The sequence below is a fragment of the Bactrocera oleae genome, chromosome 5, assembly GCF_042242935.1.
Source record: "Bactrocera oleae isolate idBacOlea1 chromosome 5, idBacOlea1, whole genome shotgun sequence".
NCBI classification, from domain to species: Eukaryota; Metazoa; Arthropoda; class Insecta; order Diptera; family Tephritidae; genus Bactrocera; species Bactrocera oleae.
The window spans coordinates 16,532,640-16,559,569 of record NC_091539.1 but is presented as its reverse complement, the minus strand read 5'-3'; the positions used below and the strand labels follow the sequence as shown (position 1 = coordinate 16,559,569).

Genomic DNA, 26,930 nt, shown 5'->3' with positions numbered 1-26,930 from the left:
TTAGAAATTAATATGGCAGCCAAATTGTCAAATCCTACATTTGTAGTAAGTCATCACAACAACAACATTTTTATTCATGAATGCTCGCTCACATGCAATAAGCTAAGTCATTTCATTCATAAAAGCAAACGCCCTTACATATCTCCCTGAGCTTGCGTTTGCCTACATGGGTATTTTCGCGACGATGGCAAAAGCTAGAAATCATAAATTGAACAACTTTCTGATGTTCCCTCTAAAAGCGAAAAGTGACAACCCCTCAAACCCACAGAAAATAGTGACAACAGTGGCAAAAAGCTTTTGTCGATTTAAAATATTTGTGAATTCTAAAATATTTTTTTGGGGCTCGCAAAAATCTGCGTCAATATACATGCATGTTCATATATAAACACACATATTTACAATGATTTGTATGCAAAGCGGTTAGAGCGGCAAGGGAAGCGATGACAATCGGCGAGCATTCGTTTATTTTTTCTCCTTCGGCACATTGACTCTTTGACAAGAAAGCAAAAACGTGAGCTTCGGTCATTGGTTGACCGTATCAACGGAGATTTCACATAAAGCAATGTGTACATATATACATACAAATTTACAAATATTTTCTTTTAAATTTTTCTTAACATGTTTAATAAAAGGGAATATATTTAAAAGGGCATATCAATATCAGCAACATTTCTCCTCAATATTTTCCGGCTGGGCATGTTAAGAGAGCTGTATTAGTACAGAATCCCCGCAAGAAATGTTATTTGATTTCTCCTGAAGTGAATTCCCGACTGAAATTTTACAAATGTTTGCTGTTGAACCAGCACCTTTTCGTTCATTTAAGTTCTCTTCATAAATGTCATAAGCCATGTGTGTGCATGTTCAGACGAGGATTGTATTTGCCGCCCAAACCGGTTTTAGTAGGTCAGGTGGCAACAAGGAAAGACGGAGAGATCATGCCGCTCATGCCCAGGTGGCCCGCTTTCTGTTCTTTCCGGTAACAGCTCGCTGCTATGCAATTCGGCATCTCTTCCGTTTTAAATTCCTTTCATTCCTATCATTTACATTATATTCGGAAATTTTAATGTTATTCCCATTAATATTCATATATGAATGCAAATATGCATAATATATAATGATAATGTGCGACAAAAGAGTCCCCGTTTGAACGCCGTCTATGCAGCTGGTTTTTCTTAAAAGCGGCCTTTACACGGTCATTTTTGTATGCAAACATGTGCGGCGTGATGAGAAGAATGAGCGTGTAAATATAAGAAATTCGTGTTCGTCATACATGTGCGATGGTTTTTAAAATTTTTAAAAAACATGATGTTGCTATGAACATGTTTTATGGTGTAAACGCTTGCATCATGCACGCAGTATATTTTTTCAGTCGTAAGCAAACATTGAAGCGTAATGACTTCACGGATAAACGAAGAACTGTGGAAGGACTTCTTTGAAATTCATCTAAGCGTTCTGGATGGCTGGATTATAAGTTTTTAAAAAAATCATATAACATAAAAAAACATATAAATAAAAAAAAATTATAACAAAGAAACAATACACATATAATAAAATATCATGGTTTTTTGATGAACGTTGTAAATTAAATTAGCAAATAAAATTTAGTTTCGCACTGCTTTGGTTAGCTATTTTTAGCGGGTTTATTTCTGGCATCCCGCCTTTTTTGACATCAGCTGTTCGAAATTCCCTGATTTTAATAATCAGGGAAAGAGAATAACAAAAAAATCAGCGAATATGAGAGAGTCTCGCTTCATGTCATCCTTGTCATTTCATCCTTGATGTTGCTTCGTTCACAAATAACAGAGAAATAAAGTATGATTGAAACATACCAGAGCTTAACTGACAAATGGTTGCTAACGAGCTATTGAGAAAACCATTTTTCAATATGTTACCGATAAAGATCTGGTTAAGCGCTTCTCCATATTGAGAAAACGGACCTAAATAAGAAAACGAAAAGTTTGAACATTTTTGAAAGCTTGCACAAATTTTGTTGTGCAAACCATAATCTGGTAACGTCACTTGTGCTTTAAAGAGAATAAAGCTTTTATATCAGCTGTTACTTTCGTTATTCACTGAATTTTAAAGAAGCGCGAGTGCTACAAGAAAATTTGGAAATTTAAAAAAACTGTGTAATTGTGTTGGTGGCCATTTGCCATAGTATTATAAAATAAATATGTCCTCTCAACTGCAACAAATAGCAGCGTTATGTCCAGAACTACGTTCTGATAAAACACCGACTAGAAACAAAGCTATGGAACGCCTGGAGACAATCTTGTTGAATTCCAAGGATGAGCTAATCCAAAGGCTCCGTGGTAAACACACGGAAGACTTTTCTATAAATGAAATATTTTCCAGTGCTATTGAGGCTGTGCTCAAGGTTTGTATTAACGTACCCATAAAGCATTGATTTCATAGTTTTTTTTCAGCATGCATCTAAAGTTGTGGAGTTAAAAGACCAAAAAAGCATTCAAGCTATGCTCAACAAAAATCATATCTATCGTTCAGTCATTCATAAGCTAATAGATTACAATTTGGAACGTAAGTTTTTTAAATTTATTTTGTGGTAATTCTTAAATAATATATATTGTTTTTTGTAGATGAAAATAATTTCCTATCAAAATCTTTAATTTACCAGGCATTTTGTAATGGATTTAGCACTACAAGTGCAGTAAAAATTTTTGGTAGCTTGTTTATTCAGATTGTAGAACGTGGAATATACAAATGCCCTTTATATGTTCGCGAATTGAAAGTTGATGAATATAGCAGTAAGTTAATTACCTTATGACCTAACAAGTGTTATCATTCCTATCACTAGATATTCTTTCGAATTTATTTGAAATAACAATTCCTGGTGATGAGATTCTTCGTTTTGAAGTACTCAGCTGTATAGTTAAAACTATCGAATTAGCCGTTCAGCATGTACATATACAAGATGAAATCGTAGATTACTTTCCGGAAATAATGCCTTTTGCACGAAGAGCCAATGAAGATCGTAAAAAGTCAGATGTTATCAAATTATATTATGCTTTTATATCACAGGTAACTAAAGCAAATATTTTGATAAATGATGTGCTATTTTGTTGCGCTTTTATTTCTCAGTTATCTATAGATTATCATCATACGATATGCGAGTCCCTACAGGATGTATTACCCATTTTGTGTGATATGTATAATTTACAATTGAAGCCAGAAGTTAAAGTAAATTATTACATTTTTCTCAATCTTTATAGATGTTAATATAACCAATTATGATATTTATGTTTTGTAGGAAAAATTTTGCATATCAATATACTTATCTATACATGCCATATACCCAAATATTAATAATGGTAGTTTTAAAACAATAAAAATTAACATTAAAGACAGTTGGCCGAAGACTCTGAACAAATTAAAGTCTATAGTGGAATTGGAAATAAGAGAAAGAAGGGCAACAATTCAAAGGGCATATCAAAGTGAGCGTGAAAAATTTATGGAGAACTTTATTGAAATGGCCAGCGATATTGTATATGTGGTATGTTTTATGTATAGAAATTTATGATGGATTTACATTTTTCTTGTGCTCGTAAGATATTTTGGCACATTAATTCAAATACCGACGTTGCGGGGTTGGATGAACCTTTGAAAAAAGTCTCAAAAATTTCGGACAATTTAGAGATTATTTTGCGGCTTATTCAGAATGACAAAACTATTAACGAAACGTGGTACGTATTGCATGTTTAATATATAAAGCTTCATTTTGTTGTATATTCACCTACCTACCTCTTGTCGACAGAAATCAAATCAGTTATTTTAGTTCCAATTTACAAGAAAAACTGCAAAAGCTTTTAAGATAAGGACTTTAGTTCATTTATATGTCTTAAATTGCTTTTGAGTAAAAAAAGTATAAGAATAATACGTTGTTACCCTTTATAAATAACCTAGAATTAGAAAAAATAAGCGGTGGTCACACAGGGTTTTTTGGATCAGAGTTGGGTACAGGGTATGAAGTTTTACTTAGGAATTGTTAGATTCAGAAATACTCCTATGTTTTTAAAAATTACAGTACAACTTTTGAAAGGAAACATACAGTTATAACGTGTTATATGCGGCATACATAATTTATTTAGATTTGAATTTGGATGAGATTATAACCAAAAAGTTTGCAAAGTTTCTCGTTTTACTTTCGAGTTTTTTTTATTATTTAGTTAGATAATCAAAAAACTAAAATAATTGCTCACATTTAAAATATTTCAGGTTTGCAATCCTGGCTGTCCTCCTTAGTAATCAAAGAAATATTATTAACGTATCAAATTACCAAGAGCTGCTTCAATTTGTTTCAAAAGTTTTAAATATTTCGGCGAATGCTGTGATCTGGCGAAGTATACGACGTAGTCTTATAGCGATCTTAAAATTCGAAGACTATATGTCGTCAAGCAATGACAAAATTTACATAAGTTATAGTGAGGAAACGTGGAAAAAAATAACAAATTTCTTAATATCTGAGTCCTCCGAAAATAGTGATATTATAATAGAGAAACAAATATTGCTACAAGAATTAATAAAACACGGAAAATTTTCGTTCGAATCAAGTAACAATCTGATTCAATCTATTATTAGTAATAGTATTTTAAGGCGATCTGAAGCTTTTGAAACTATTCGTCAAATATTGATACATTCAGATATTTGTGGTATAGATAAAAACTCCAACATCATTGAAAAAATTATAATCTGGGCTTATGAAGTGAATGAGAAAATAAATGCTAGAAGTATGCTATTAAATATTTCCCCCGTCGATATTACACTTATAAATGATACCTGCGCTATTGCTGTCATAAATTTCTTAAATGAACGCAAAATATTTCCAAAAACATCATGTGGAGATGAAATTCAAATGCATTTCACTAATTTAAACATGCTTCAATATAAATATAATATAAAGTTTCTGTGCTTGGAGGAACATGCTAAAACTCTAAAATCAAACCAAAATGGGGCTGATGCAGATGTCATTTCTCCAAAAGAACTCAGCAATTGCTTATTTCAGAATACTTATGAGCTGCTGATGCGTACTTTGAATGTAAAAATTTCAAAACAAACGACATGTGTTAGTATCGTTTCGGATATGACATCACTAAATAAATTGGCAGATCTAATGAAAACATTTGTGCATTATGGAGTATTTACTAACCAGAATTTAACGCAATGCCCGCTAATTAAACGCATTGGATTTTATCTTAGTCATATGGAGGTATGCTTTCTAACTTATATATTTAATATCCATATGTTCTGAAATATTTATTTTAAAATGTTTACTAATATTTCTTGCACAGTTTCAATTAAAAATCAATGATCCAAGAAGTATAGAGCGAACCGAATTATTAGAAATTTTGCAATATTTGGAATCATTTATAACAACTTTTACCTCCAGTGTGGTATTAACTCAGTTTTTGGAGACGCAACCATTGGAAGAGTTGATAAACTTTTTAGGAGCAAGTTTGTCACATAGCGGTAAATTAAATAAGTTTTGCAATTATTGTCAATAAAAATTCTATATTTGTAGCTTCCCAACATTTACAAAGTAAGGTCAGCGACTGGGCGGAAATTCGCCTAATATCGCTACGTATTCTGGCTGAACTATGTGCTAGTAACACTTACCAAAAATATGCATTTCATCACATATCACGATATGTTTTCAATATTCGCCATGATTTAGACATTCTTCTTCCATTGATAAAAGTATGTATTATAATATAATTAAATAGCTACATAAAATACCTTGCGATATATTTTTGTAATTGAAAACTATTAGTTACTATAAAAGCTATATATCATATATGTCTTTGGGAAATCTTTTGAACGAAATATAAACCCTGATGAAAAATTAGAAACACAACAGATAGTTAAGATATATACAGAATCAAATTGAGAACAATGTGCTCGTTTATATTATAACCGAAATGAATCTTAATTGAGCAATTAAAATAATTTTGGCAAGCAATTAAATAATTAATCCATAATTTCAATCATTTAATTGGCAATAATACTATGGTTGACTTCGAAAACGTCAATTGCAATGTATAGGAACAAAGTATAATATTCTGCAATGCATCCGAAATATCTTTGACATTGCATCATGTTTTGAAAGGCATTAAACCGGCAGTCGATGCGCAGTGATAGAGAAAATCTTTTTTTGACAATTTAAAGTGCAACGATGACGGAGTGAGATTGTTAAGCTTGTTTTTAGTTGTGAGGATGATGGCAAATAATGTACTTAAAATGGCAAGAATATAATTTCGTATATATATTAATGATTTTGTGCTTGTATTTTTGATGAAACGGAAGAAGTTATTTATAATTAAACTATTTGGTTTTAATTTTAACATTTTATAAAGATAACGCTCGCAAAAACAAAACAGCTTATTGCGAAAATAAACTGTGCAATAAAAGTATTCTGTAACGTCAAATTATACAACGTTGTTTGACGTTGCATACCGACGATGTATAAATACTGAAGTCATACTGTATCGATACTTTACAGTAGTACGTTTTCGAAGTCAGCCTATGTTCAATCCAGACATAATTTGTTGTGGCGACGATGATGGCAGAAGGCCACTGAGTTGCAAAGTTAAGGTGAAGTTGCATGATTTATTTAAATAGAATGCTGCTGAGTTGACAGTCCTTGAAACGAAATTTATTCAAATTGTCAAAATAGGTTGCTTCGCTTTAAGTACCCGTTACCTACGATAGATAAGTTCTCAATTAAAAACCATTCAAAACTCCAAATCGAGAGAGATCATATTAATTTTTTCAATAAAATGGTCATCTAAGTTTTTGATCGAAATATTTTAAATATTATATATAATATATATATTTACAGCTTTCTTATAATGAAACTATAATAAATTACTGGGTTATTTTTTATAAAAAATTGATCTTATTATAGAAAAATTATAAAGAAAATATAAATTTTATGACAGAAAATTGGTCAGGTTATGTCAGGTAGGCTTGAATGGCCGAATCGATAATGAAAATCGTTCGTATACGTTCAGTTTGGGAGTTTGTCGTAGTTTCTTCCGCAATAAAGCTGCTTAAGAGCATATAAGCCTTTAGCAGTTTCCGTTAAGTAAAGATGCCATAAAAACTCCATGAGAATCCAAATGATATATAGGAACTAATAAGCACATTATTTTACTTTAAAATTGAATTCATTATAGAATATAGGTATGGCGTGCTTAGTTTTTAGCAGAGAACGTATATCATAGAGAAGGTTCACGGTGCGGCCAATTATCAAAATGTTTCACTTTTCGAAGGGGAACTGAAAACGAGCGTGTTTTACCACAGAAAATTATTAGTGTGTTTCACCACAACTAAACTTTCAGTGTTAAATGAGAAAAATAATGCAAATTCCAATGTTAAGAAATGTACGCTATTGAAATCGATCTATTTAAAGTTTTCAGACACGCAATGGTTTTAACGAAATCGGTCGAGATCTTCAAACCCTCACCGAAAAATTTAGGCACTACGAAAAATGGTTCAAATCTTTTAAGTGATAGTTCTTCTGTAAAGAAGAATACGTCTCCTCCAAATGACCTAATCTCTCTCTTTTGTCCTTGCCCTCATGGTGATAAACCGTCAGCTTCCAAAGAGCTCAATTCTCCAAAAGCTCTATCTAATAATCATACGTGTCTCAAAATTCAAGAGGCTCCCCCTACTAACTTAGTAGCATCTGTTAAACATTTCGTCGCGTTTAAAAATCCGTAAATTTAACTTCAATTATGATAGAAGTAAATAATTGTTTAAAATAGACGTATCTCTTGTAACATTCAAAAAGATCTCAGATAGCTCATTCTGGCCACCTGGAGCTTTTGTACGCGAATTTTAGCTTAGACTTAGAAATCATACTAAGGAAAACATTGTTACATTACAAAAGCAACCACCGATATAAAAAACTGATTGGTAGAAATTCGCTTAGCATTTATTATCAAAATGTTAGAGGCCTTAATACAAAATTAACCGACTTGTACTTAAACAGTTCCAATTTTAATTTCCATATAATTGGATTTACAGAAACATGGTTAAAACCTCACATTTTTGATAATAAGATTTTAAACAGCGAATTTCAAATATTTAGATATCATCGACTGAACAGAATCGGTGGAAAAGTTTTATTTGCCGTACATTCCTCTATCCCATCTGAAGATGTTCTTGCTCCAGGAACCGACTCATTTGAATTTAAATATATTAGAGTCTATGTTAATAGTTGCTTTATTTATTTAACTCTATCTTGTATACCACCCCATTCGGACTTATTTGTATACATGCAGCATGCTTCTTTAATAAATAGCGCTACTTCGATGGCAAATAATGCAGATGCAATAATTGTTTTAGGCTAATTCCATTTACCGTGCGCTTCGTGGAAAGCTTTCGGTGACTATGATTCGCAATCGGTCATGTTTTAATGAGTTTTTTGAAAAAATGTGCGAGTTGGGTTGATTTGATTCCGAATAAATTTGGTAAATGCTTAGATTTAGTATACGTTGATACCTCTTTAACGTGTTCCGTTATTCAGAGTAATCCTCTTGTTCTACCAGAGGACTCGTATCACCCTGTTTTGAAAATATCTATCGAAATCATAGGCAATACACGGAATAGTAATAATCAAAATTCTAGCTTCTGTACTCGGTTTAACTTTGCAAAAGCTAATTTTAAAAAGTTAAATACAGAACTTTCTACAATAACATGGCCTAATAATAATGGTGATATTGAATTGAATGTCTTGCATTTTAATAACATTATTACGAAATTATTTGAAAAGTATGTTCCAACAGTAATAGTTAATAAAAGTAAAATAATAAGTCCGTGGTTTTCGAAAGAGTTATATAAATTGAAAAACAGAAAACTCGAGCCTTTAAACATTAAAAAAAAAACCGGCTCAATTGTCGACTATTCTAAATATTCTGTATTGCGTCGACAATATTTTGATATAAACAAAAAATGTTATAATAATTACTTAATAAAGTAAAAAAGAATATTGTAAATAATCCAAAATCGTTTTATGATTTCGTCAACTCCAAACGCAGGATTTTCAAATTTCCGTCCGCGATGAAATACAAATATTTTATTTCAAGTGACAATGATATTATATCCATAATGTTTGCAAAATTTTTCAAGTCAAACTATTGTAATAATTCTTCTAAAACTTGTTCTTATCAGCACGTGCTGTGTCCGAATACTTTAGTTAGCGCTCCAATTATTTCTGAAGAAGACGTCCTACTAAATTTAAAAAAGTTAAAACCATCTTTTAGTTACGGCCCCGACATGATACCCTCACGCTTCCTAAAAAATAGTGCCAAATATATTTGCTTGCCTTTGACCAGGATATTTAATTCCTCTCTTAATCACGGTATATTTCCATTAATATGGAAACAGTCGTTTATAATTTTTTTGCATAAAAGTGGATTTAGGTCCAACATAGAAAACTATAGAGGTATCGCAAAACTATCAGTTATACCTAAACTTTTTGGAAGCTATCATCACAGACCATATAACCTTTTCGATTTCTCCGTTAATTTCTTCATCTCAGCATGCGGTCGCACATACACTCGCCAGAAAAAGTCTGCGTACACGCTAATATCTTATTTTTTCATCATAATCATATTAAGTGCTTTATTACTAGTCCATTGCATAATCCCATAGTTTTATAGGCAAATTTATAAAAAATAGTAATTTGGCAGCGCAGAAAAAATCTGCGTACACGTGTAACAAAAAGTTATAGTTTAACTTGTTTTCGTAAAAGTAACAATTTTAAAATATTTTTGTTCTATTCAGTTTGTTTTTAAATTAAAAATATTGAGTCTCGGCTAAAAAAAAGAAATTAGCCCCTCTGGAAGGGAAATAATGGTTAAACTTTTCGAAGAAAGAAAAACACCCTAAAATCGGTCGAATCGGCCGCTGGTCAATAGGTAAGTGCATAATGTTGTCGCGAAAGAGTACTTAAATATCCCCGGAGCTTTAGCAGAAAGTTATTTTTTCCGATGAGAGCATGTTTTGCGTCTTTGGAATCAAGGATCACTTCGACACTGTCACATTAGGTTATTACGTAGGGAATTTCAAATTTACTACTTGCACGCAGATGCGCGCACTATGCGCTGCCAAACTACTATTTTTTGTAAATTTGCCTATAAAACTATGGTGTCAGATTTTCAATAGACTAGTAATAAAGCACTTAATTTGATTATGATGAGAAAATAAGATATAAGCGTGTACGCTTTTCAGATATTATCAAAACTTTTAATGATCAAAGCAAATAATATGTATATAAATATATTATCAATAAAACCTATGTATGTGTATTTATTAAATATTTAGGTAATAATACAATGCTTACTTTATTGTATATTTGAATCATTATTATCAATTTGAATATATGATGTATATAATTAAATTGGAATTTGGCATTATGTGCTTTATTATAGACAGATTATCTAAAAATTAAATGCTAAGTCATTTGCGCATTGTTTTTGAGTCCCCTGATGTTAGTTGTGGTGAAACACACTAATAATTTTCTGTGGTGAAACACGCTCATCGTTTTCAGTTCCCCTTAGAAAAGTGAAATATTTTGATAATGGCCGCACCGTGAATGTTCTCTGTGATATACGTTTTCTGTATCAGATACTTTAATAGAAATTATGTCGACGGCCAAAAGCAGCTTAGCTCTTTCATATTTCAGTTTCCCATTTAAATAGCACAGGTCAATTTTTCTATCGGTTTCAATTCGATTTTTCGACATAAAACTTTGTAGGGAACAAAAAGACAAAAAAAAAGGGAAAACGTTAATTTCACCCCTTACAAATACAAAAGTTTTCCTTACAAGAACTTGGTTTGTTGCTATATGCTGTAATAGTCCGTAATAATAAAAAAGTTTTCCATACAGGACTTGATTTAGTGGTCTGATATCGACGGTACAGCTTCTTGGTGAAAAAAGGTAGTGTGCAAAATTTCGATCAATATCGCAAAAACTGAGAAAATAGTTCGCGTATATGGAGTGAGACAGACATACAGACATTAGGACAGGACTTTATCAATATATGGGAAGTAAGCGTGGTTGTAGTCCGACCCGTACACCGTACACTGATTCCTTTGAAGCCTTTAGCACCTTCTGGACTACGGAATTTTATGTTTCAGACGACATTGTATAGCGAGTTATCATTTTTTAAGTAGTTTTTAATATAGCCTTTAAAGGGGCGGGCGTGGTTATCCGATTTCACCTACTGTTTGAAGAAGTGCTGGAAGGACTTGAAGTTTGATCGATTGAGCTTTAGTGGTTTGTGAGATATCTACATTGAACCTATTAGAGACGAGCCACACTGGCTTAGTTATAGCCTTGTATAATTTTTCGCTGAACGGCATTTTATGGGCGGGAAAATTATTCAAGTTTCATCAAGATATCTCATTTTAACTAAAGTTATCGCTTGCACGGGCGGAATTCAACTCGCCTTGTCCTCATAGTGATTTATAAACATATAACTATATCTCTTTCGTTTAGTTCAGTTAAGTGAACTAATATAAATAATAAGCAATGAAGATTCTTGATCAAATAAGTTTTCCCTACACTTTTTTCCTTAATAAGATAACATTTTTTTGATACATTTGACTAGTGTTATGTAGGTGCTTAATTATATGAGCACATACATAATATAAGAATTGTGTGTTAACCAAAAGTAAATATTGTAAATCTTTTAGATATTTTGTAAGAGGACAAGAGGCAATGTAGCAGAAAACTTACCAATTGGCGAGTGGTTCGTAGATAAATTAAAATTAATTTTTAAGTTATATTATATGGATCTTAAAATCATCGAGAGATTGGTTGCCATGCTTGCAGGTACACAAACATATGAAATATATATGTATATATACGTACATTTATATTAATAATGTCTAATATTTTATTGAATCATAGAGATTTTCGAATATGTTTACTCAATCAATGAATTATTGGATACCATGTTCGTGGCATTAACATCATTACTGAAAATAGCATACAAAAAAAACTATCCCGTAAAAATAACAAGCAATTTAATAGATAGTGTACGCCTGATTTCAAAAAATTGTGAAGGGATTTGGATGAAGGATGACTTCATTTGCATTTGTATATCTTTGATGAAGTTTTTATCCTTTCCGTCGCTACAAATTCAATTCTCAGTGATTAGCACGATAACCTCATTAATGGATACTGGTTGGCTGAAAAGTTCTGCCACAACATTTCATATTAATGAGCACCATAATATGTGTGAACAGTTGTTTTCTGCAATCAATTGGAAAGATTTATTGGTATGTTTAATATAGTAATGTATACCTTATTTATTTATGGTTGTATATTATAGGACACTTCAACAGATTTAGCACAAAATCGTAACTCAGTAGTGATGCAACTCTTAGTGGCTCTATTTGCTTTTAGTTCACATTACCAGAAAAGTGCTTTAAATAAATTGGAGAATTTATATGCCACAAGGAAATTATCGGAAGGTAAAATCGATGTATATGTATTAGATTCTACAGATATAATTAATGCATAATTCTTCTCTATTTAATAATATAAAATTTTAGAGGACTTCTGCGAGTTTGTGCAGGTCTCTTATTTTTTCGGATGTTCACAGTCTCAGTTAATAAAACCTTATATAAATGATTTAATTACATCATGGATATCTAAAGAGTGGCCTATTTCAAAGTAAATTATTTTTGGTACATTTATTCGTTACATACATATTTATATTCTTATAAATTTTCCTTAGATTTCCGTATTTCTTTTGTTATTCAAACAAAGATGAATTCATTATGGATAATATTTCAATAATTGCCGCGTGTATGCTACTATATATTCCCAATGCAGATTTAAAAAAACTAAATAAATACGCAACTGACGAAGAACTTATAAAGGTATTTGATATTATATGTCTTGCATTAAAAATCAGTATATGGAATATATTTGGTTGTTTTTGTTGCTGTAACGATTATCCATACCTTGCTTGGGGGAAAGTAACTATCATCGAAATCACTTGATGGTAGGCCCAGTAAACGAGCTGTTTCGACGGGTTCGGACCAAAGGGAGAGGGCCGTTAAGTGAGTTGGATTCATTAGGCATGAAAAGAGGTGAATAGTCAGGGGTGTTGTGAAATCCAAGACAGATTTGCGTAGTTGTTGTAATTTTGGATTGCATTTACTTCTATGTTTGTATACATGCTTACTTTACAGATTTATATCACATTATTGACTGAATAAAGACGCATTTGGGTGTTAAATTACGTTTGTTACGTTTTGTAAATTCTCTTAAAATATCTTGATTTTTTCCATAAACACAATTATAACACTTTGTTTTATTCTTATGTTTTCCCCTATAGAAATAACGATAAGTTAAATCCTAACAATAATATAAATTATTTTCTTAACTTACATTTCAAATCTGTCAACGACTATCCTCTTGCTTTGTTTCTGATAACAAAACCGATAAAATTGGTTTCCGTGGCACCCAAAACCGATACAGTTTCTGTTTCGAACGTCAAACCAATAATATCTGAATTCATGACACCTACTATATTTTCTTATCGGTTTCAATTCTGATTCCGACAACTATCAGATTCTACAACACCCCTGAGTGTCATGCGGGGACTCATTTCATGCAGGACGTAGGTTTTGTATGTCAGGGTATATTCTGGATAAGTAAGAACTTAACCTGCTACACTATCCAGGACGAAGTTGCTCTAGGGTCACTCTTGTTTTATGCGGCAACTCCAAGTACGCCACACTGGGAAGGAGTCAATGAGGGTGTTAATAACTCTCCTTAACAGAGAATATGCGGGCCTCACTATGAAGATGATCGATGGGAAACATCAGGAGACTTCCTGTTATAGTCCGGAGCGCGGTGTTCTGACAGGTCTTCTCCATCTGCGTCGTGCTACATCTAGGTGACCGTAGTTAATGACCGCCCGGCTGATTGCTGTGTATGTTGCCAACAACGTCTCTTCGTCCCCAAGTGCTGGCGGTTAGCGACTTCAGAATCTTGTTGCGGCTCTGTAATACGTCGGAATATCACACCACAGTTAGATGCAACTTTTGCTCTGCTTGGTGTCATTTCCCGACGCGTTCCAGCCTACGCACCACACGTGAGTGGAGTGTGTCGTTATAGGAGTCTGCCCCAGCAACAACCATTCATGGCCAAACCACACAACCGCCCCTGTTGGTAATACAGCTGCAACAACCACCAACTCCTTAACTCCCAGGATCATTACCAACTTACCGCGAAAAACCCGACTTTTACAACTGAACTATAATTTTTAGTTGTTGTTGTTGTAGCGGCAGACTTCTGGCGAGTTGACAGTCCCTGGCCGGATAAAATCCGGGTCCGTTCCGGTTACGTAGACCTGACTGTCGTGGGAACGGTGTATAATATATAATATTTGGTCTAAATTATTGGTTATATAATATAATATGTACATACATGAATACTTACATATATACTTAGAATAAATATTTGTAACTTACAACACATCTTTTTCATTATGTAATAAGTCCAAAACCAGTGTATATAACAAACATTATTTATTACTTTACTTTAAAACTTTTGTATAGTAACCTCACCTTAAAATAACAAGCATTGTTATAGGGAAATATAAACATGAATGTTAATAATATGATTTAATGATATGTTTCCAGAAAGCACTTCCAATTTTAGAGGCATACATGCTGCCGCATAAGGCGTTATGTCCGGAGTCCCAAACCCAAAACTACAAGAAATATATTAGTGTGTTAAATGAAAATATGCAACGATTGGGATGGAAATTACCACCGTCAAGAATTATTCATTGGAAAACAATACATTTTTGTTGTAGTATTTTAAAAGTTGATAGTCTCTCTACGACATCCTTTGAGTTTCCAACGTTACATGGCACATCATCCTGGTATCACTTAAATTACGAATCTCTTAAACAATCTTTAAAATTATATCTGGTAAGTCAGGCTCTTCATAAAAAGTATACATTTTAAGTAGGGAAGCTTCAATTTCGGTTGCATCCGAACATTATATACTCTTTTTGTGAATTTTTGGACTTTAAGCGCGAATATCTCCAAAACTATAAGTCTATATGTATATATATTTTTAATCTGGAGAACATCCTTTATAAGCCTATACCCATTTTATCCCGGAATTCGAGAGATAATATACCAAAGCCAAGCCAAATAATATAACTAAGCCATAAATTAAGCTACATAATTTCAATTTAGTATAGAGGGAGAACATCTGTTGTACTCTCGCAACATTGTGAAACAGAGTATAATAGGTTTGTTCACTTGACGGTTGTTTGTAATTCCTAAAACTAATCGAGATAGATATGGAGTTATATACATATATATAAATGATAAGGATGACGAGACAAGGGTTAAAATCCAGTGAAGTGTTCGTCCGTCCGTGCAAGCCGAAACTCGTTGAAGTTTCGATACCTTTATTCGTTGGTACTATAAGGAGGTTGCCACGTCTACAAAGTGTCGTTAAGAGAAAACCCATAATGGATTATACCTAATCTACATATTAATATACAAAACTTTAGTACAAGGGATCAGGGTAGTGAAGGGCACCAGAGTACTAAAATTTTATTGAAAAATATGCATGGCCCTGCCCCCTAATAAATATAATGTACATATCTCACAAAAACCTTAAGCTTTATTAACGAAACTTCTACCAGCACTTCCTCATGCAGTGTGCAGATGAAATCACATGATGAGAGCGAGAGAGTCGGCCATTTTCCATATAACGGTTATGTTATAAATAAATATGTCAGATGCATTAAATTTTACACCCAACATAATACGGAGGACCTTCACAGAAATCGGTTCACGCCTACTTAAATACTACATAACGTATAAATGACAAATTTTAATTCCTTCTGACTTTCAGTTTATGGTACATAAATTAAGCACCAATAAGGTTATCGATATAACCCTTTGCACAAATAACGGATTTGACATATATTATTTCATGTCTGAAAATTTTCGATATCGGACCACAACTATACAAGCCCCCAAATACCGAATATGAGGACTACAGTGACTATGACTGACTTTACCGAAAATATTGATCTATTTGGGAAGTATACTATTGAAACTCAGAGAGAATCTTTTCCCAATAAAAATGTGCCCTTGTGGTAAAAATGGATAAAATCGGATCAATACTTCCCCTATCCCCCATAAACCTAATATAACAGTTTTAAAGCTCCCGGTCAATCATAAACTATCTTAATGAATCTCAGAGAGCATCTTTGACTGAGACTGACAAAACAAAGAACTACATTTTCAAGTATTTTAATACCAATTTTATTATCACCTTTAAAAAAGGCTTCTAAACCAACACAAGAATGCCAACGCTTGGTCCAATTTTCCATACGCTTATTATAAGCCTCGTCTGGATGGCCTTCAGTGCTTTATTTGCATTTTGGTTATTTCGGTTTCGGTTCAGTTTTGGAGCGTCAATCGCTAGATTTTTGGACCGTTTCGACGTCATATTCATAAACACATATACTCTCATTAATAATTATGCTGTTTCGATGATTTCACGACTTTCACTGAATGATTTGTGCCTATCAAATAATTGTGTCCGTGATAAAGTAAACTCCCCACAACTTAGTTTCAATGTATTCGTAACCGTGATCTCGTTGGGAACACAAAATTTCAAACTAACTCATTGATCAAAATTTTTTTTAAGGTTTTCGCGCAAAATTTCCGGATCAATTTTGAACAATAGGTAGTGACGTAAAAATTAATAAAATTGGTACAATACTAAATTCAACGCCCATATACCTAATATAGGAGTTGTAAGATATCATGTTAAAATTAACTGAACATATAACATTGTATCTATTGTAGTGCCAAAATGTGTGATATCGGTCCATGAATTAGTCAGTTCATAGCTTCATATGCCACACATAATGATTTTCGTTATTTTAGCAGACTTTAAGATCAGACAGTGAGTTATATTCCTAAAATTGTGTAAACACATAATAATATTCAAAAGTTATTTCAATCACTCGAGTCCTTCTCCTAGACCAAATATAGTGATTTCTGACTTTCCACCTGATGCTCAACTGTTAATGTGGTCAAAATGTATTATATTTTAATGAATCGATGATTGAAGTTTTCCTCATACATACACATAGCCAATAAAGTCTGCGTTCACCCGACACTATTTTTTAAGTGAAATAAAAACACAATGTAAATAGGTAATTCAGTTCAAATTTTCTACATGTATTTCTTCTTTATATTGTATTTTTAAGTTCAAAATGCAAAAACAAAAATGTATATTCCTATTTTCATTTTTGTGATAACGGGATAAGGAGAAGTAAACATAGGCACCATTAAGTCTGCGTTCAGCTTTTAAATTAGTTACAAAAGTATTAAAAATGATAACGAAAAATTAAATTCAATATTTTGTTGGATAGCCGCGTTGTTTTAAAACCTCGCTCAATCGATTTGGCATTGATCTTACCGACTTATCTGTTTCCTCAGCTGTAATCTGGGAACATTTTTCTTTCATAACACTGAGCAAAGCCTCTTTACTTGTTATTGTGTGCTGACGAATTATTTTTTCCAACAGATCCTATAGATGCTGAATAGGATTGAGGGGGCGTTTTAAGTTGTCTAGAAGCATTGTACAAGAGCCAAAGTCTAACTATTTCCGCAGTATGCTTCGGGTCATTATCTTGTTGGAACCAATACGTCGAAGATAATCCAAGATTCTCTGCACTTTGTTTCAAATTGTTTTTTAAAATGTTCAAATAACCCCATTTATCCATTGCGGATTCAGTAACTTCAAGCCCACACCACCAGGCGCCATGCAACCCCATACCATAATTCCGCCACCTCCGGTAATTAGTTGTACCAACAAGATTTTGCTCTTCAAGGGCAGTTCCTGACTTGCGCCACACAATTTGTCGACCTTTTATGCCAAAAATGCAAAATTTACTTTCATCCGAAAATATTACTTGTCTCCAGAATTCCGACAACTTATTTATATAATTATGAGCAAATTCAATGCGCTTTCGCCTGTTTACGAAAAAAATGTGTCGGGTTAACGCAGACTTTATTGGCTATGTGTATATACCAAATATGAGTGTAATCCTTCCGCAAAATTTTTTGTTATAAAGTGCAAGAGTATAAAATGTTCTGTTATAACCGAACTAAGGTCTTCCTTACTGAAAGTATATTCCCAGCTTTGATCCTTGCAAATTGCGAGAGTATAAAATGTTCGGTTAGCCCGAACTTAGCAGGTCCTTACTTTTTTAAATTCTCATCTAAAAGTGGTCGAAATTGGACTATCCATGTCCGACCAGATATGTATGAACAAGTAATATACGTTTTGACTAATTTCATTTTTTGTAGATTGATCATAATATAGATGAAAGCAAAACGAAAACGTTGTTTTCTCCACTTTGTAATCATCCCCTTCAGTTCTTAAAGGTTCTTGGTGCTCTTAAAGCAGACGTATACGCATGTATATTTTCTAATGAGAGAATCTCATGCTTTTATAAATATTGCACAGCAGTTGATATGATTATTGATTCGATTCCAACACATATTACTTCGACAAGAGAGAAAAATATTGCTGAGTACTTTGTTCGTGATGTGATTTTATTTTTATCTCAATGTCTTCAGACAGGTAAAAGGAAGAATTTATATACTGATAACATACTAAATTTTTTGTTGCAGTTCGATACCCCGAGTTGCAATTGACGGGACTTCTTTTTTTGCAATGCCTTTTCCAAAAGTCTTTTATATCAATCGGTGGAGGTAAAGAAGTGATTAATAATCACTTGAATGTGATAACAAAAAGCTTGGTAGCCATCGCTGAAACTGATTCCTTTGAAAAATCAAAATTATCTATGAAAATATTACACCGTTTAATTACCGATTTTAGCGAGAATACTGTGATTTTCACCCAACTACCGGCTACAGAGAACTTCATGGAACTATGTGAAATCCAAAGCAATAAATCAGCTTCTCCGAACAATATTAAAGATTTCCTAGACATTTTGGAATCTTCAATTTTAAACCAAAAATGCAGTAACGATACTTTAGGAACATTAAGACAATATGCAAGTTATAAAACTTATTTATTTGTAGTCTTTTTTTAAACGATTATATTTTATTTTTTTAGATAATCAAATTTAAAGATAATATATGCACAAATGATCAGCATTTTTGTGATTTGATCCGTCGATTATTGGAAGTTGTCTGCAATGCTCACAATAAATATTTACGTCTGGAGGCAGCGAAATGTCTTGGGGAAATTGGCTCCCTAGAAATAGCAAATACTTTTTACTATTTTGAAAAGAATTCATACTTTTATGACAACGTGAGTATGCACAGAGAAACAGATTTTGTCGAAAGACTCTTATGCTTGTAGGATAACGCTTAGATTTTGGAATTACTTTACAATTATTGACATTAGAATTTCTATGTATAATTCAGATACCCCATATTTACGTGCCGAAACATTCATTTCATTCATGCAATTGAAATTATTAAGAGTATATTAAAATAGCTTTCCATTTAATTAACGCGTGTATGAATATCTATTCTCTCTTTCCTGTTTAGATTACCAGTTCAATGGACAGTAACGAACTCTTTTCGGTAAGCGTTGCCAAAGTATTGGACAAAATATTGACACAGTTCAATACAAATACCTACGAAGCATTATTTAGAGTAACAATTGAGTTAATTAATTCGAAATGCACAAAATCTATTATAGGTTCGTATGTGTAACTGTTGAAGCATTTCTATATGAATGTTGATAATTAAAATAATTTCGAATTCAGGACTGTACCCATATTTGGCAATTTTTGAAAGTTCTAAGAAGGCAAATCAGGAGTGGGATCCAAGTTTTGGCATCGAACCTGTGGATTGGCTATGCATTTTAAATTCAACAGAGACACTAGAGTGGGATACATGGATTTGTGTGTTTGTTAGTAAAGTACTTAAAAGTTGCGGTTGGACAGCACTCTGCAACTTGGTTTCTCGAGATATATATTTGGCAAATGAAATACTTTTGCCTTTTATTACACTTTTAATGTCCAATAAAGGGCGACATATAGATAGTATTATGTCAATGCTCGCTCATTATTTCCAAACGTTGAATATGGTTCTTCGAAAGGGCGAAACCCATCAGATTGGAACTCATGAGATTTATAAAGACAAGCGAATAATAAAAGTATTTCTAAAAATATGTGAATGCATTCGTTTACATAATGAGTGGTAAATTATTTTAAGGATTTTTATAGCAAGTTTTTTAAAATCGGGTCTTTCTATTTTAGTTCTGTGCCAATGAATTTGCTGTATGTTGCTAAAGCAAGTAACCATTGCCAGGCGTTCTTTATGACAATTATGTATACTGAATTATGGGCACTGTCAGAGAGCACGTCGAATGATAATCAGTCCAAAGTAGAGGAGCATTTCAAAAATCCAGCATTTCAGGAAGTAGCAATTAAGGTGATACTCATTAATTTATTACGTCATGAAAATATATGAGAGTATAATGTAATGTTAAATATATTGAAATAATGAAATGAAATATAAATTGTTTATTTGTAGGCTTATAAATCCATTGGTTGTTACGATGCCATATCTGGGTTTCTCTCCCCCTTAAATTCTCGTCTGGAATTTTTAAATTTAAACAACGACTGGTCCGAAATGTTACTTCAAAACTCATTTAAGAATACATCGTCTAATACACTTTGTACTACAGCATTAAAACGAAACGGTATTTTATGTCTGGCTGATCTGGGCAATAAAGATACTGCTGATTCTGTGGACTATGAAGTATGTTGGAGACTATGTCAATGGGATACGCCCGTAGAAGGGCATTTGAAAGTGAATGTTGAAAATGATCCTGAATTGGAATTTAAGAAGCATCATTTCAATTCTTTAAAATGTCTGTATAATCGTGAACAACACAATTGCTTAGCGGCCATCGCAAACGCTCGACAATGCGTAATTAACAGTTTGATGGGAATAAGCACCGAATGTCTTCAAAGTGTTTACAAATATCTAACTTGGTTACACATACTTCAGCAGACTGAGGATTTTTGTCAAGTAATTTCATTTCATTAAATGAAACTATAGTGACAATATTTGATAACTATATAAATGTAAATTATAGGTCCAGTTTGTTTCCGAAGTAGATATTAAATCGATATTTTCAAAGTGGCAGTTGGAAAATAAATTAAAGTATGGAAACTTTTATTGCAAAGAACTTGTACTGTCGCACCAGATAACTCTATTTAGCACAGCTGGAGTCCGTGGTCAAAGAAGGATAACTGATTTTTTCAAAGTAAGTACATATGTGAAAATGGATTTGTACAATTTATTTTATACACTTATTTTAATATAGTATAGCCCGACCGAAACTGGTTTACTAAATATCATTAGAGAGTGCCAAAAATCAGGTGAAATTAATTTGGCGAAACGTAATATATTAACCCTTAGAGAAGCAGAAATTACAAACGAACACGTAAAGGTAGATATTTCACCAAATTAACAACATTAAAAACACCAGGAGAAAATTTTAAAATTAAATTAATTATTACAGCTTAATTTATTACTTGAAGATGCAGAAATTTCTTTTCGATGCGGTAGTATTGAAATATCTGAATCATTGTTAAAGCATACATTGACGCATAAAGACCTAGGCGCTTGCCCACAACAAGCACGTGCTCTCCGAATGTACGGAGAATTTCTCTTGGAGACTAATTCGCAAAGTTTTGAATACGTTCTAGAAAAAATGTTTAATAGATCTATGATTTACCTAGAGAAGATATTAAAATCTCAAAAACACAGTGCTAATGACGAATTAAGTTTTTTGTATTTAGGAGATCTAAAACCAGCTGAATTTGAAAAGGAAAACCGAAAAGAAGCCTATCAATTAATAGCGAAATATGCCGATCGTGAATACATGCAAGTATGACTTTGTTCACACGAGGACTTTTTTGTCGCCCAAACAGGGACTTGGCGAGCGGACGCTTTGTGTTGTTCTTCGTAATAGTTCGCTGCGACGCAATTCGGCATTCCTTTTCATTTTGAAAATTTTTCCATGGTTGCAACGGCGCTCGGTTTCAAATGAGTACGATATGTTCGGAGAAATTTGAATTTTTTTATCACCTTTTTTTAAGTTATATGCAAATATGTATAATATAATAGAAATATTTGAAAAAATGGTGAATAAGTATAAAAATTAGCTAATCAAAAATATGTTTGTGCACGCCTACATGAAGCGTTAAAGAATTTGAGAATGTGATTTGAAAAGGAATGTGGAAATTGTCCGATTGACTAGTGTCGTTCGTGTGAATGCAATGGGCAACACCAAACGAGAGTTTTCCGATAATAAGCGACAAAAGAGTTCGTGTGAAATCCTGTCTATGTAAATATACATATATGTCTGACTCAACTTCACTGATTTCTCAATCACAATCAATTTGTTTGTAGTCGAATGCGTACATCAATTCTGATGAATTTAAACTGAAATGTCAAATCATACAACAAAACAGACAAACAGCGGATTCAATTGGTCGACAACACAAAGATCGTGATATTAACCACGGTGTAATCATAATGAAAAAGTATGCAAATTTGGATGAAACGGAAATAAAATTTATTGAGGAGAAACGCACAAATAACTTGTGTATTGCTGTTAAGAATTATATAAAATTTTGTGAAATTGATTCTGGATTTTCTAATGCTGCAATATATAGGATAATATCATTGTGGTTCGCCAATAAGCAAGATCAAGCATTGTATAAAGAAATAAAGGATAATGTGAATATAATTCCTTCATATAAGTTTATTTGCGCTTTGAATCAGATTACCGCTAGATTAAATACGAAACTCGTGGATTTTATTACAATCATTAAAGAAATACTGGTTAACTGCTTACAAGATCATCCACATCACACACTTTACCAGTTGTATCCACTAATTTTTGATGATACAGGCGGAAAAACAAATAAAAGTCGTTCGACCATTGCAGCCGAAATAATTACAAAAGGGCGAAACTCGTCAAATGCACAACCCGCAAAACAGTTGGCAATGATGTTTCCTGGTGCGCAAACTGTTAAAACAGTTACACATAGTAAATTATAAATAATTAATTGTTTTTGTTTCAGCTTTAATTAAGTTCGCAGATACTGACTGTGGAAAGGGCCCCACTATGTCGTTATGTGATAAATTAAAACGAATGCAATGCTTAGACGCTGTTCATTGCCCGACAATTGAACTTCCAGTATTACCTAATAAGGATTACACAATAATAAGTAAGTATATTTATTCTAAAGTAACTTACTTATTTGTAATCCATTTTCTTCTTCTTGTAACCTTATCATAAATCTACGAAAAAACTGGCATTATTCTACTTTAAAAAAAAATTAAATTAATATTATTTTGAATTCAAAGAAATTTTCTGTCGTCTGTTGCCACAATAGAAAAAAATTCAAAAAATATCGATTTATTTCCTTTCCCATGACCACCATATAAAACAACCAACTAATTCGTGTTCTGTGCGGTCAATTAATTTGAGAATCTGAAATGGCCCATTCACATAGAACTTTCCCCACTTTGCTTAACTATTCATACTTTATCAACGAAGTGAAAATATCAAAGAGAGTCAAAAAGAGTCCAGCAACTCGAGTCTAGTTTTCATTTCATTTAGAGCATTCCTTTTCACAAAATTTTCGTAAATAATTGTGCGGTTCGACTGCGCAACGCTTAGAGCGTGTTGCATATTTAATTTGTATGTTGGGATGATGGTCTCACATTTTGCTTGCAATGAATTGCCATGAATATGGTAGAACAATATGCATAATACCTACCCGCTTAATAGTTTCAAAGAAATACTTAAGACGGGAATTCCCTAATCCACCAGAATATATTGAATACCCGCTACTAATATTTTCAAGGCCAAATTTATAACAGGAATTTCCTAATCTAAATTAAATATTTTTTAGTATCTTAATTTTCTCCTTATTTACAATTTTTCAAAATATTTCTATTATTCTATGCATACATATTTGCATATTACATACAAAAAATAGATAACAGAATTCAAATTTGTGAACGAATTCATTTGAAACCGAATTATTACGAACAAGAACACAAAGCGTGCCACCCGAACGCGAGTGGCACGGTCCCTTCGTCTTTCTTCGTCGTCCCCTCGACTTCAATAAACCAGTTTAGGTTACAGAAGAATCTGTGTGTGAAAGCAGAGTTACTTGGCAAAGCGTAAAAATATGAGGGTTGTTCATCATTTTACTTCGCATTACTGCGTTTCACTTCGATGTAAATGGACTCATACAAAAGCACACATCGAACTTTTCTGTCAACACTAACGTCTGACGCAAAGCGAAGCAAAAGTTTTATGTGAATCAGCCATTAGTTGCAAACAATTTTAGCTTGAGCACCATCGATAAATGGAGTGTGTGCTTTAAATATTGTGTAATAAATGACGAAACACCCAGCGTAATGACGATCACCTTACCAATTAGACAGTACCGACAATTAATAAACTGAGAATTTTCGCAGCAACCCAGAACAATCTGCAATCCTTTAGCACTCGAGCAAAGTAGAAAGGAATGTTGTTGGTAAAATCTCAATATGATTAAATTCTAGATAGATTACAATCAGAGTTATACTACGATAAATGGAACATTTAAATAATATAGAACACTTGTACAATTATTATATTTAGTTATGTTCTCATATATCGGAAAATATAAATGTTACAAGCTCGATACCGACTGTAACAAATCCGTCTTATAGTATTTTCATATATGTATATTATAGGTATTGTACGGTGGGAAGAAAGCGTGTCACTGGTAGGGGGTATAAACGCTCCAAAAAAACTCAAGTGTTTATGTTCTGATGGAAAATCACGGCCTCAACTCTTAAAAGGTCGAGATGATTTACGTCAAGACGCAGTAATGCAGCAATATTTTTCACTGATGAACACACTATTGTGCTACGATCCGAAAACAAGCGAACGGAAAATTAATATTCGCACTTATAAAGTTGTACCGCTCTCAATGAGAAGTGGGATATTAGAGTGGTGTGAAAATACTGTACCGATCGGTGTGTATTTGGGTAGTGGAAGCGACAAAGCTGGCGCACATCAGAAATATCGGCCTGTTGATATCACACCTTATAAGTGCCGTCAAATATCTATGGTAAGAGTTCCTTTCGGCGATGTTACATCAGCGCACTCCCAATATTGTCGAAAATTTACTTAACTAACTTCTCCATTGAAGTAGTCGATTAATATTTTAGTATAGTTAATTAACCTTTTTATTTGTGTTTAGCAACATCTTAAATCCGACATACAAAAGCGACTGTCAATTTACGAGCAAATTTGCGCACAAATAAAGCCAGTTTTCCATTATTTTCTGCTGGAGAAATTTGTAGTTCCAGGCATTTGGTTTGAACGACGCCTGGCTTACACCAACAGGTCACTTTTTGTTAATAATAAAATTATAAATGTATTAACTTTTATATATTTTCAATATAGCCTGGCTGTGAATTCCATGGTTGGCTTTGTAGTTGGTCTAGGCGATCGACATACTCAAAATATATTGATTGATGAGAAAACTGCGGAAGTGATTCATATCGATTTCGGTATTGAAAATTGCGAGCAATATACTTAGAAAATGTGTTAAACGTGTATTTAATTGGTTGTAGGAATTGCTTTTGAGCAAGGAAAAATAATGCCAACCCCAGAAACTGTACCTTTTCGCCTAACCAGAGATATGGTTGCGCCAATGGGCATTTGTGAAACAGGTGGGGTATTTAAAAAAGCATGCCAATCAACACTGGAAGTTTTGCGAAAAAATCATTCCGTAATAATTACAATTCTTGAAGTTTTACTATATGATCCGCTATATATTTGGAAGGTAGTGCCAACACCCACTGGATCTAAAGGTAAACTTTTATGAGCCTTATGAATTTTATTTACAGGTAAATGGTTAAATGAACCTGTTTTCAGATGATGAGAAAAATCTAACTGCACAACGTGCTCTTTTATGTGTTCAGCATAAGTTAGAAGGAAGGTTAAGTAACGTCACAGGTACCGTCAATACTGATATTCAAGTGCAAAGATTAATAAATGACGCTGTTTCTAAACAAAATCTTTGTCGTCTATACCCTGGATGGGATCCGTATTTATAGATACAATTAAATATATTTTATTTAATCATTGTTTATTGATGTTTGTTTATCGCACATATTTTATAATAAAAATTTAATTTGAACTCACAATAAAATTAATAGTGACGCAAATTAATTTAGAAAATAATGGTTAAGGTTGAGGGAGATGAGGTTGTTATTCATCAGGTTTGAAAATAATGCATAAAAAAATAATTAAATTAACTTTTGAATTAAGTATTTTTTTATTTTGTAATCCCAAATATGTGATTAAAAAATATAAAACAAAAAATGTTGAAGACCATAATAAATTTTTTTTATAATTTTTATTTCAAACTACCGAACTGAAAATCAAAATAGAAAAATTATAATCCCAAGCACATAATTAATAATTAAAAAAGGAATTGTTTTAAAATTAACATTTTTAGCCGTTTGCGTCCTTCATCCAAAAAATAAAATTTTTAACCTAAATGTCTTGGATTAAAGGTAAAAATGAAAATTGAAAACTAAAATCCAAAATTTTTGAATCCAAAAATTTACAACCCTGTTATTCGTTGGATTTTGAAATATTTCTCTTTGGTAGGGAAGAATTGGTAAAACGCCCTTTACTAGAATGATTTTTGGCAAAGTTTAGTAGTAGTAAAGTAGTTTTAGTCGATTCAATTTAGGAGGCCAAAATTCGTGTGTTTTTTGTGATTTTTTTTAACTGAGAAAGAATCCTTAGAATTCGTTTA

The 26,930-nt window shown here is 32.7% G+C and overlaps 1 protein-coding gene across 1 annotated transcript; it reads left to right on the top strand.

The window, feature by feature from the left end:
* The first annotated feature begins 1,294 nt into the window (after nucleotides 1-1,294).
* tefu (Serine/threonine-protein kinase tefu) lies at nucleotides 1,295-26,319 on the top strand. Its single transcript, XM_014241663.3, has 33 exons — nucleotides 1,295-2,377; nucleotides 2,427-2,538; nucleotides 2,598-2,765; nucleotides 2,816-3,039; nucleotides 3,100-3,198; nucleotides 3,269-3,511; nucleotides 3,568-3,701; nucleotides 4,234-5,224; nucleotides 5,307-5,484; nucleotides 5,537-5,712; nucleotides 11,719-11,857; nucleotides 11,936-12,306; nucleotides 12,360-12,501; nucleotides 12,583-12,703; nucleotides 12,768-12,912; nucleotides 14,686-14,979; nucleotides 18,400-18,676; nucleotides 18,727-19,112; nucleotides 19,175-19,372; nucleotides 19,615-19,768; nucleotides 19,836-20,271; nucleotides 20,331-20,505; nucleotides 20,608-21,108; nucleotides 21,176-21,346; nucleotides 21,407-21,532; nucleotides 21,605-21,973; nucleotides 22,498-23,110; nucleotides 23,175-23,321; nucleotides 24,847-25,226; nucleotides 25,359-25,504; nucleotides 25,565-25,671; nucleotides 25,735-25,974; nucleotides 26,039-26,319. The coding sequence occupies exons 1-33, from the start codon at nucleotides 2,174-2,176 to the stop codon at nucleotides 26,218-26,220; spliced, it is 8,349 nt and encodes a 2,782-aa protein (XP_014097138.2). The 5' UTR covers nucleotides 1,295-2,173; the 3' UTR covers nucleotides 26,221-26,319.
* Nucleotides 26,320-26,930: the final 611 nt, after the last annotated feature.

Bases quoted from the DNA above. Each gene is read 5' to 3' on its own strand.
- tefu (XM_014241663.3), top strand. From the start codon at position 2,174: ATGTCCTCTCAACTGCAACAAATAGCAGCGTTATGTCCAGAACTACGT. The intron at 12,913-14,685 runs GTATTTGATATT...ATATGTTTCCAG, and splicing joins CTGACGAAGAACTTATAAAG to AAAGCACTTCCAATTTTAGA. The intron at 25,975-26,038 runs GTAAACTTTTAT...ACCTGTTTTCAG, and splicing joins AACACCCACTGGATCTAAAG to ATGATGAGAAAAATCTAACT.